The 12,517-nt window shown below is 46.1% G+C and overlaps 1 protein-coding gene across 1 annotated transcript in view; it reads left to right on the top strand.

Annotated features, from left to right (window-relative positions):
* LMAN1 (lectin, mannose binding 1) overlaps positions 1-12,517 on the top strand; it is a 57,589-nt gene that overhangs the window by 21,415 nt on the left and 23,657 nt on the right. Inside the window, exons 4-7 of the mRNA XM_040337875.1 lie at positions 1,473-1,534; positions 4,124-4,223; positions 4,320-4,443; positions 6,117-6,175. Of these exons, the coding sequence (XP_040193809.1) occupies positions 1,473-1,534; positions 4,124-4,223; positions 4,320-4,443; positions 6,117-6,175 (345 nt within the window). The remainder of the gene's footprint in view (positions 1-1,472; positions 1,535-4,123; positions 4,224-4,319; positions 4,444-6,116; positions 6,176-12,517) is intronic.

The raw sequence follows: 12,517 nt of genomic DNA, 5'->3' as shown, positions 1-12,517 counted from the left end.
GGGTGACTGGGGGAGGTGACCGATCTATGTCCCTATGTACAAGGGACACAGATCGGTCTCCTCTCTCCCCTGACAAGACGTGGAGCTCTGTGTTTACACACAGAGCTCCACGTCTTGTCCCTGTAGCCGCCGATCGCGAGTCCCTGGCGGACATCACGGCCGCCAGGCACTCGCATCGGCATCTCAGCGATGCGACGAGCGCGCGCCGCCGTCGGACGCGCCCGCGACGCTGGATGCGCGCGCAGGCCGTCTTTTTACGGCCTGTTAGAGATTGAGAACCACCCCGCGGCCGTATAAAGTCGTACGGCCGTCGGGTAGTGGTTAAGAACCAAGTCGGGAACTGCGCTGTGCTCTAATTCCAACAGGTTTCTTTTACTAGGCCTTCTAGTGGGAAACTAAATGATGCAAAATACACAAACTGGCATTTATATCCTTATGAGGTGAAAGCGTTCTTTGGTAATCCCTCTCTGAGTGCTGCTCACACTTCTGTTGTGTTTGTAAAACATATTGGTTGAATGGAGGCCAGTAAACCATCGCAGGGGCAGGTTGAAACGGCTTTAACTTTTTAAAACCTGTAATTAAAACTGGTTCACCGGCATGAAACCACCACAATCATAAAGAGTTTTAAACTAGTCTGGGATCTTCCCTTTATACACTGCCTAATAAAGTCCTTTGACTAATCTTAATTGACCCCTAAAGAGTAACGCCACTAAACTTGTAGCCCAACCCAGGTGATCGTTAATAGCAATGTTATGCTGTTATTAATTTTAAGCTAGTTTCACTTTTCAACTGTAGGCCTAATAATTGCACCATGACATTGTTATTCCATAGATACAGAAGTGAGATATCTATATACACATACTCTGTTTGGACCCCTTATATCTCGCCAAAGCCCAACCCCCAACAGGGTTGATAAAAAAAGGGGGAAAAATTATAATAAGTATTTAAAAGTAAAATTGTAAAAACAATCTAAGCCACTGGCGCCCGCCAAAAAAAGAAGAAAAAAAAAAAATATATATATATATATATATATATATAATAAATACAAATTGTAAAACACAAAAATAACTGACAGTGCCACCTATCGGTGCCCATCATCAGTGCTGCATATTGGTGCCACTGTCACATGACCGGTAACCGTTATTGGCGAGTACTTGTACTCAGTCTTAAAGTGGTATCGGTGCAACCCTAGTGTCATCCCCTGCAAGCCAATCAAGAGGTTGAAAACCTGGCACATGGGAGATGATGATGCTGGCCTGCGATGTATGTAACTGCCGCATCGCTGGAGGTTTAATATGAAATGTATCCGTTAAATTCAACAGATTTTTGCGGTAGTCTTTTAATTTAAATGTGTGTTTTTTGTTTTTTTATTACATTGTAATGAAATACTTACAAAGCAATTTGCTTTGTGTTAACTACATACAACATCCAAGAAAATGTCAAGTATTTTCTGTACTTATTTTTTATTTTAGAAAAACAATCCGATGATTTTGGTTGTGGGAAATAATGGAAAGCTCCAGTATGACCATCACAAGTAAGTTTGTCTGGGTGTGTTTTATTTTCTCTTGTCTTTGCTGTTGTTTTTTTTTTTATTATTATTATTTATTTATTTTTTGCTTGAAAAGTGATTCTTGTCTTGCAAATTTTTGGGGCAGTTCTGTCATTCGTCAATGGCAGTCTTTTTTCCATCGCTAGGATGCAACTTGCCTGCTGTGCATTCAGGGATGTGCCATATAGAGAGTCTGTGAGCTGCTCAGGCTGCATGGAAATGAAGTTCTGTGCCCGCCACTGTGAGTGCGGGCCAGGAAGGGCGCTCGTCTATGCTCCAGACAATAGTTCAAGAAGGTAACTAGGTGTCCCGGGAGCCGCACATCAAGTCAAGACACGCTGTATGGTGGTAAATGGCACTCTCAGCCTGGACCCTCGCCAGGCAAGGTCCCCAATGCATTTTGCTCCGCCCCCGGAGCTTACTGATTGGGGAACTTGAGTAAACTCCAGAGGCAGAGCGAAACTAGGTGTCCCGCGAAACAGCGTGCCATGTTCATGCAGCCGAGTGTCCCAATGGATGAAAATGGCACAACGGAACAGGGATGCACGCAGCATCTGTACATCTGTGTGCCGGTAAAAGTCGGTCTTGCAACGGGTAACAGAGTTAATCGCTCCGTGTGAACGGGGCCCAAAGAGCCGACTGAGAACAGCAGCTAAATGGACAACTTGAACACACAAATACATTTTACCTGCCAAAGACCAACAAGTGAGATTTTACTTCATTTTTTTTTTTTTTTCTCAACTACAAATGTTTTTTTATTTTGTGGTGCATTAAGTCATATCTAAACCCATGAACAGAAATGTAATATAGTGAAGCTTACCGGTCTGCCTGTCTTAGGTTCTCTCCTAATTTGGACTACAAACACCTACCCCTCTACCTACATGACAATGGGGGAGGTGTTCTTTAGTTTACAAAAAGACCTGGGAAGGCTGATAACATTGAGATTTCAGTTCAGTGCACTGGATTTCTGGCAGGATCAAACGCTATCAATATGTGTAGCTGGACTCGAGTGTAAGAGAAAGGAGCAGAACAAGGAGCCAATCTGTTCATTGCTGACTAAAGGCATACTGATAGAAGGAATGAGCGGAGTTTCAGAGCTCATCAAAATGCTGCTTCTTCTTTCACTGTCCAATTACAGACAGGGGTGGTTCTAGGAGGACCTGGACTCGGAGGAAGTGGGTTGAATAATGCTGGACTTTAGATCAAGGACTAGTGGAAGAAATAAAGTAGTGTGGGGGAAGTCTCTGGATTAAGGTGGTTATTGCAAAGAAGGCAGATTTTTGTTATTTTATCATTTAATGGGCTTTTTTTTTATTTTTCTGTCTTGTTTTTGACTGGAATTCTTTTTTCAGAGTTTAAGGATGCAGATTGCTTGGCTGGCCACCACGTTCACTAAGCCTAGGTTCACATATGTGCCGCAGCACCATTTTTGCGCAAACAAAAACATGGTCGCAGATATGTGGTAGTGCCAATAAAAATGAATGCCCCCCTCCCTGCATGTATGCTAAAGAGCAATGAGTTTTGACTTTGTGCATAATCATGCACATTCTCGACCCATTCTCGACTCGCAGTTGTAATGCACTGCTCTTTTGCATACGTGCAGGGGGGCGGGCCATTCATTTTTATTGGCACTACCACACATCTGCGACCATGTTATTGTTCACGCAAAACCACATGGTGCTGCAGCATTATGCTGTTCTGTGTGGTGCTTCTTTTAACAAAGGGCAGGGAACTTTTCTATGCAATTCTTGCGGGTACAGATGCCCATTAACATGATGTTTTGCTTCGCGGGCAAGGCAAAATTTATGACCCCTGTCGTTTTTGGTTGCCAGTCTTGCCACTGAGGTGTTCGTTTATGAAGCAGTGATCCCAGGGATTGCCACTGATCACAGCTCATAAACAGTTTATGAAACAGATAATCGGGGGAGAAGTGTTTGAACTTGTTCTCCCGCCGATTATCTCTGCACAGTGAGAAGTCTCATTGAATGACACAGTAACAGCCAGTTTATGAAGCTGCGATCTGAGCACTTCACTGGCGATCCGAGTCAGAATTCACACTCCCCCGATTCACCAGCTCAGAGGTGGTGAATCGAGGCGTGAAGAGGAAATGTCAGGGGATCTGAGGAGGAAGATTTTTAACTTCTTTCTACCTCATTCAGACCCCCCAACACGTAAAGTCTCACGAGATTTCAATTTCAGGGACCGTTCTCTACTGTTAGAAGCATTGGTAGATCGATTCACTCCTCCTAGGGTGAAGCGATCTACTCTGCTTCATAAACGGGCACACACAGAGGCGATAGATCTCCACTGTGAATGCCTGCGAATGAAGCAGTGAATAGATTTCATTGCTTCATAAAAGGACACCTGCGTGTGACCTTTTCAAGACTGTGCAGGCCTTATTGGGTTAAAACAAGTGCTGAGGAGGCAACCTATGTCAAATGCCTCTGAAAAGTAATTCACATTGGATCGCTTTTTAGAAGGACAGCAAGGTGTGCCGCATGTGTAAATTTGCGTTTTTACTTTACTGCCATTTCTATTAGTAAGACATGTAACAGTTCTTGTGTGTATTTGCAGTGATGGAGCTTCTCAAGCACTGTCCTCTTGTCAGAGAGATTTCAGAAACAAACCTTATCCAGTTCGAGCAAAGATCATCTACTACAAGAAGACTTTAACAGTGAGTATCCCCACTCATGGTGTACGTGGCTTATGGTATAAATAAAACCTCTTTATCTTTTTCCTTGAACACTTTCTTTCCACACTGTTCATGTAGGTAATGATTAACAACGGCTTTACACCCGACAAGGACGACTATGAGTTCTGTGCCAAAGTGGACAATATGGTTTTGCCCCAGCAAGGCTTCTTTGGGATATCTGCAGCTACTGGAGGCCTAGCAGGTTGGTCATATGTCTGTCCTTTTTAAAAGATAAGAATATATAGCAAAATAATAAAAATGCCATACACAAATGCTACACAAGCCATATTGTAGTTTAATGTTATTAATAATTACCTTTTCCTTTTTAAACTGTAGCGCTTTCATTTTCTGTAAAACTCAAGGAAATATGGCAACCTGGAGGTGTTTTCTACACAGTTGGTGTACAGAATGACTCCAAAAATGTCATGTCCCGCTTGGGTGAAGAACTCTCCACTAAGATACAATTCGGGTTTTGGGCATCCTCTGCAACAAAAATGTAGTTTTTAGGTGAGATGCTGCCTAATGTTTAATCACCTCTGAAGGGATGCAGGCGCTGCAACTTATTAGGACACCAGCTGATTGAAGTGAATTTTGTCGCGTCAATTCAGAATCGCTGTGCACAGGACATTGTCTAACAAAGAACTATACCTTCAGAGCAGAAACCTGTAGGAATCTGCAACAAAGTTTGTTAAAGGAGGTTCACACAAAAAGTGAACCTTCCGCTTTTTGGATCCCCCCCGGTGTCACATTTGACACCTTTCAGGGGGAGGGGGGTGCAGATACTTGTCTGAGACAGGTATGTGCACCACTTCCGGGTTCTGACTCCCGCTGGGAATCCAGCCTGTCACGTCACCCACCCGCCGTCTTCTGGTAAACACTGTTCCCACGAGAGAGTGGGGACCAGTGACGGCGCGCCGTGATCCTCACGCATGCGCAGTAGGGAATCGGGGCAGTGAAGCCGCAAGGTTTGACTTCCTGATTCCCTTACCGAGGATGGCGGCGGAAGCAGCCGAGGACCGAGCGATTGCTCAGCCTTGGCTGCTGACATTGGGGGCGCGCTGGACAGGTAAGTGTCCATTTTTTTAAAGTCAGCAGCTGCCGTATTTGTAGCTGCTGGCTTTAAAAAAAAAACAAAAAAAAACGGCGCAACCTCCGCTTTAAAATTCGTGCAATGTACGTTGACAACAAAAGTACTTTTTAATTCAACACCCGTGATCTATTCAGTAGAGGGCTCTGATACAATGGGGTTTACTTACTAAAGCTGGAGAGTGCAAAATTAGGCTCACTTCTGCAGAAAAAACAATCGGCTTCCAGGTTATATTTCCAAAGCTTCATTAAACAAACCGAGGTTAGAAGCTGATTGGCTACCATGCACCGCTGCACCAGATTGTGAGTGCTCCAGATTTAGTAAATCTCCCCCATTGTACATAACCAACTGCCACTTCCCAACAGCTCCTCATTTTTTCCCAGAGTATTCTCATCAATTTAGGACATCTCCACAATAGTCACAGAAGAGCTCCCTGGCGTGAGCTGTGGTTGTTGCGTCGAGTGTCCATAACCCTTATTATTATACAGGATTTATGTAGCGCCAACAGTTTGCGCAGCGCTTTACAACATGAGTGCAGACAGTACAATTCAATACAGGAGGAATCAGAGGGACCTGCTCGTTGGAGCTTACAATCTAAGAGAGATTATTCCATGCAAGAACTAAGGGGACACAGAATACCAATGAAGGTGATATATCTTTATATACACTCTGTCCTCTTGGTTGCCATACAAGAGGGAAAAGCATTTCTGATTGAACTTATAGGTTGGCATTATTGTTTTGATGATTATATTCATCCTGCATAACATTATTTTTATTTTATTTTTTAGATGATCACGATGCGTTGTCTTTTCTAACTTTCCAGTTAACGGAACCTAGCAAAGATGCAGTGAGTTTTGTTTTTGTTTTTTTTTTTACTAAAAAATGTTGGTATGGCATTTTTTTTTTTTTTCACAAAAACTAGATATATGTGCATCATTTATCTGGAAGGGATTTCTGATGGTGTCAATAGTGTGTACTGTTTGTTGTCATGTCCTCTGGTAGAGCATGTGCGGGGTGACAATGCAAAAGAGCAGTTGGAAGATGAGTACAGTAGGTGTTTGTGATATTGTGCTTTTAGCACGACAGCGTCGCGCTGATACTCGGCGACATGGTGCCGAGATCTCGCCGACACCTCGCACTCACTGCAATAGTGACAGCACATCCCAGCAAGCGCGTCATAGAAGCGACGGGAGATCCGACTTGGATTCCCGCCAATTCTACACGTGTGCGGCGTTTGTTATGAATCCTGAGGGGGAAGTCCCCGCCAGATTTTAAATAAAAATCCGGCATGGGTCCCCCCTCAGGAGCATACCGGGCCCTTAGGTCTGTTATGGGTTGTAAGGAGAGCCCCCCCTACGCCGAAAAAAACGGCGTAGGGGGTCCCCCTACAATCCATACCAGACCCGTATCCAAAGCACGCTACCCGGCCAGCCAGGAAGGGAGTGGGGACGAGCGAGCGCCCCCCCCCCCCTCCTGAGCCGTACCAGGCTGCATGCCCTCAACATGGGGGGGTTGGGTGCTCTGGGGCAGGGGGGCGCACTGCGGCCCCCCCACCTCAGAGCACCCTGTCCCCATGTTGATGAGGACAGGGCCCCTTCCCGACAACCCTGGCCGTTGGTTGTCGGGGTATGCGGGCGGGAGGCTTATCGGAATCTGGGAGCCCCCTTTAATAAGGGGGCCCCCAGATACCGGCCCCCCACCCTAAGTGGGGGGCCGGAAAGAAAAGTGGTAAAAACACAAATAAACCACACAGGCCCCCCCTGTCTTCTTTATTAGCTCTTTTACCAGGGGGGGCTTCTTCTTTGACGTCTTCGGGTGGGTGGGGGCCGCCGTCTGGTTCTCTTCCACCGCCGGGGGGGGGTGGCTTTTAAAAAAGCCCCCACCCCCCGGCGGGTTTCCTCCGGCGTCTTCGGCGGGGCTCTTCTTCTTCCGCTATCCCGACGGGTCTTCTCCGCTATCCGGGGGGTCTCCTTCTATATTCGCCGCTCTCCGCTGTTGACTCGTCGCACCCCGGTTCTTCGTCTCGCAGTCCGGTCCCTTCTTCCGTGCTGTACGTCTTCTCCTTCCGTGCTGTGAGTTCTTCTTCCGCGCTGTGACGTCATGTTCTTCACTTCTCTTCTTCTCCCGATGTTGACACGCCGGTCCTTCTCGCTGAAATGACGGATGCGCGCCTTGCATCGGACCTATATAGGCCTCACAGTCCCATCATGCTCTGTACCTACCCATGTGATACCTACCCACGTGGGTAGGTATCACATGGGTAGGTACAGAGCATGATGGGATTGTGAGGCCTATATAGGTCCGATGCACCCGCGCACCCGTCATTGCAGAGAGGAAAGGCGACGTGTCAACATCGGGAGAAGGAGAGACGTGAAGAACATGACGTCACAGCGCGGAAGAAGAACTCATCACAGCACGGAAGGAGAAGAAGACGTACAGCACGGATGAAGACACCGGACAGCGAGACGAAGAACCGGGGTGCGCCGAGTCAACAACGGAGAGCGGCGAAGACAGAAGGAGAACCCCGGAGAGTTGAGAAGACCCCCCGGATAGCGGAGAAGACCCGTCGGGATAGCGGAAGAAGAAGCCCCCCCGCCGAAGACGCCGGAGGAAACCCGCCGGGGGGGTGGGGGCTTTTTTAAAAGCCACCCCCCCCGGCGGTGGAAGAGAACCAGACGGCGGCCCCCACCCACCCGAAGACGTCAAAGAAGAAGCCCCCCCTGGTAAAAGAGCTAATAAAGAAGACAGGGGGGGCCTCCGGAGCAGAAAAATAAAATATTTTAATACACTGTGTGGTTTATTTGTGTTTTTACCACTTTTCTTGCAGGTGAATGGGTAGGGGTACGATGTACCCCATACTCATTCACTTAGGGTGGGGGGCCGGTATCTGGGGGCCCCCTTATTAAAGGGGGCTCCCAGATTCCGATAAGCCTCCCGCCCGCATACCCCGACAACCAACGGCCAGGGTTGTCGGGAAGGGGCCCTGTCCTCATCAACATGGGGACAGGGTGCTCTGAGGTGGGGGGGCCGCAGTGCGCCCCCCTGCCCCAGAGCACCCAACCCCCCCATGTTGAGGGCATGCAGCCTGGTACGGCTCAGGAGGGGGGGGGGGGCGCTCGCTCGTCCCCACTCCCTTCCTGGCTGGCCGGGTAGCGTGCTTTGGATACGGGTCTGGTATGGATTGTAGGGGGACCCCCTACGCCGTTTTTTTCGGCGTAGGGGGGGCTCTCCTTACAACCCATAACAGACCTAAGGGCCCGGTATGCTCCTGAGGGGGGACCCATGCCGGATTTTTATTTAAAATCCGGCGGGGACTTCCCCCTCAGGATTCATAACAAACGCCGCACACGTGTAGAATTGGCGGGAATCCAAGTCGGATCTCCCGTCGCTTCTATGACGGCTCTGTCTCCATCGCGGCAAGCCAGCTCGGCGCTGGCTCCCGCGATGGGGCTCGTAGGTGCTCAATCTCGCCGAGAAAGAGAGCGAGATTGACACAAAATCGGGTTCACCTACTGTACAAAGTGTTGTCGCCCCATAACCAGGCATGTCTGCAGGTGGATCTTTATCATCTGATGGTGTTTAAAAATCTTGAAAATGTTTTGAAATAACAGTAACATGTTTACATCTATATGAAATGTTAGTGTTTGGGGTTTTACATCTGCTTAAGGGCCCTTTCACATGTACGGACAAACGGTCCGTTTATTACAAGTCCGTTTACGGACTTGTAATGTATCCCTATGGCATTGCAGACGTTAGCGGATGATGCATCCGCTAACGTCCGCAACCATCCGCGTCCGCAAAGATCCACTTTTGCGGACGGAAGAAAACCCTATTTTTCTTCCGTCCGGCGGAATGGATGAATACGGACACACGGTCCGTATTCATCCGATTCCCCATAGGGGAGAGCAGAGGAGAGACAGGGCGGTCTCTGCACTGTGTGCGGGGACCGCCCTGTCCGCCGACAGCTCAGTGGGGATTAACGAAGGGAATCCCCGCTGAGCCAAACGGGCTAACGGAGCAGATCAATACGGATCCGCTCCGTGTAAAAGAGCCCTTAGTAATAATAAAGGTGCCCATTCTGCCCCTAATCATGGCAGAAGTAAAAACTGCCTGTACTTTAATGCTGGGACCAGGCAGCAAACTGGCCCTTATGAAATGGGAAAATCTTGCCGCCATATCACTCCAGCTCATTATAATAAGGCCTTCCATCTGCATGTTCAGTGGTGAATAGGAGACGGTTTCCTAAAGTTTCTATTTGTGTTGCTGTTGGAGATTTAAAGCGGGAGTTCACCCATTTATTTATTGTTTGATCTTTTCCCCTTAGATTCCTGCTCGTTTTGTCTAGGGGAATCGGCTAGTTGTTTTAAAATATGAGCTGTACTTACCGTTTTCGAGATGCATCTTCTCCGCCGCTTCCGGGTATGGGTCTTCGGGAGCGGGCGTTCCTTCTTGATTGACAGTTTATCCGAGAGGCTTCCGACGGTCGCATCCATCGCGTCACTATTAGCCGAAAGAAGCCGAATGTCGGTGCGGCTCTATACTGCGCCTGCGCACCGACGTTCGGCTTCTTTCGGAAAATCGTGACGCGATGGATGCGACCGTCAGAAGCCTCTCGGAAGACTGTCAATCAACATAGGAACGCCCGGTCCCGCAGCCCATACCCGGAAGCGACGGAGAAGATGCATCTCGTAAACGGTAAGTACGGATCATATTTTAAAACATCTAGCCGATTCCCCTAGACAAAACGAGCATCCATCTAAGGGGAAAAAGTAATATATACGGGTGAACCTCCGCTTTAAGTCCAGAATAACAGTAAAAAAAAAAAACTTCCCCACTCTATCTAAAAAACAAAACGAAAAACCTTTTGACTAGATGTACCCTTATTTGGGGGTATGTGCCTAACCTCTCACAATTCAGAAAGGAGGTGTGGGTAGCAGTTTTAATTTTGGCAGCAAATTTCGATTTAGTTTTAGTCTTATGCCGCGTACACTCAACAGTTTTTCATGATGAGAAAAATGCAATTTTTTTAATTGGTCGTTAAAAACGGTCATCTGTGGGCTCCAGAGCATTTTTCTCGACGCGAAAAATGGCCATTAAAAATTTAGAACCTGCTCGATTTTTTCTTGTCTTTTTTCACGTCGTCGTTTTTCTCATTGTGAAAAGCGGTCGTGTGTAGGCTTTAACGAGGGGGGAAAAAACGTGCATGCTCAGAAGCAAGTTATGAGAAGGAAAATTGGCATAATCAGCCTAAAGGGTGGCGCCATTCGAATGGAACTTCGCCTTTTATAGTGCCGTTGTAAGTCACCGTGCTTCGCTCGAGCATTTTTTATCACGATTGTGTGTATGCAAGGCATGCTTGAGAGGAATCGCATCGAGAAAAAACGCATTTTTTCTCTTTCGTTCATAGACGGACACAGCCTTCATTGACCTTAGGGTTATGCTTCTTCCTACCAGGAGATTGCCTAAATCTCCTGGTAGGAAGAAGCATAACCCTAAGGTCCAATGAAGGCTGTGTCCGTCTATGAACTCAGAGAAATGGATTTTACGGTGAGTACAAAAATCCTTTTTTTTCCATGACATGTATTGGTCATGACAAAAAATGCCGTTTTGGTTCCATTTTAGTCTTCTGCAATTGTTTTAGTTTGTCGTATTTAGTCGACTAAAACTCATTTTATTCATCTAAAATCTAATGGGTGTGGTTAAATTGTAATGCAATACTTAAGCATTTCTCTACAATTTCCAAACCCGTTAAAAACTGCTGTAGTGAAAAATCCAATAAGTTATTATTTATGGTATTGAGGTATAAACATACACTACAGACCGGTGTTAATGTTGACATTAAATTTCTATTTTAGTTTTAGTCTTTTGACTAAAATGGCATTTTAGTATTGGTCGTATTTTAGTAGACTAAAATGATATTAAGTTAGTCGATGAAATTAACTGATGGGTAATGTGTAAGCCAGCCATAGATGAATTTAATTTCGGCCGGTTCAGCAAGGACAGGCTGGTTGTACTTTAGTCAGTTCATGCTAGCAGTAATCATTGTGTTCTTCAGGCCGGGAAGGCCCCCACCCCCCACCACCACCACCACTGACTGTTGTGTTGATGGGGGATAATAAAGCATTTCCTTTTGGAAATTAAATCAAACCATATGATTGGCCTGCCTTACAGATGACGTCCTTGCTGTCCTTTTGTGAGATACAGCTCTGAAAACTCAGCAGAGCACAGCAATACGTTTTTCTCACCGTTTCTGGTGCCTGCACATTCTGTTTTTAGTTCCTATTATATTTTATAGAATTGGCAGTCATGGTTGAATACTAAAGAACCACCAGTTCCACTTAAACACCAACAGTGTTGTAAGAGCGGTTTCAAATGAAGGACAGCATGGAGGAAAGTGTAATTAACACCTAACCCAGACCTTGCGCCATTCTTTCTGGAGATCATTCCCGGGGCCCTCCTTTTATATCCACTTAAGGACCGGACCAATACGCAGCTAAATGACCCAAGGGGTTTTTACAATTCGGCACTGCGTCGCTTTAACAGACAATTGCACGGTCGTGCGAGGTGGCTCCCAAACAAAATTGGCGTCCTTTTTCCCCCACAAATAGAGCTTTCTTTTGGTGGTATTTGATCACCTCTGCGGTTTTTATTTTTTGCGCTATAAACAAAAATAGAGCAACAATTTTGAAAAAAATTCAATATTTTTTACTTTTTGCTATAATAAATATCCCCCAAAAACATATCTAAAAAAATTTTCTTCCTCAGTTTAGGCCGATACGTATTCGTTTACCTATTTTTGGTAAAAAAAATCGCAATAATCGTTTATCGATTGGTTTGCGCAAAATTTATAGCGTTTACAAAATAGGGGATAGTTTTATTGCATTTTTATAATTTTTTATTTTTTTTTACTACTAATGGCGGCGATCAGCGATTTTATTTCGTGACTGCGACATTATGGCGGACACTTCGGACAATTTTGACACATTTTTGGGACCATTGTCATTTTCACAGCAAAAAATGCATTTAAATTGCATTGTTTATTGTGAAAATGACAGTTGCAGTTTGGGAGTTAACCACAGGGGGCGCTGTAGGAGTTAGGGTTCACTTTGTGTGTGTTTACAACTTTAGGGGGGTGTGGCTGTAGGACTGACGTCATCGATCGAGTCTCCCTTATATAAGGGATCACTCG

This window comes from Rana temporaria, chromosome 1 (genome assembly GCF_905171775.1).
Source record: "Rana temporaria chromosome 1, aRanTem1.1, whole genome shotgun sequence".
NCBI lineage: Eukaryota > Metazoa > Chordata > Amphibia > Anura > Ranidae > Rana > Rana temporaria.
This window is presented reverse-complemented; position numbering and strand designations above follow the sequence as displayed.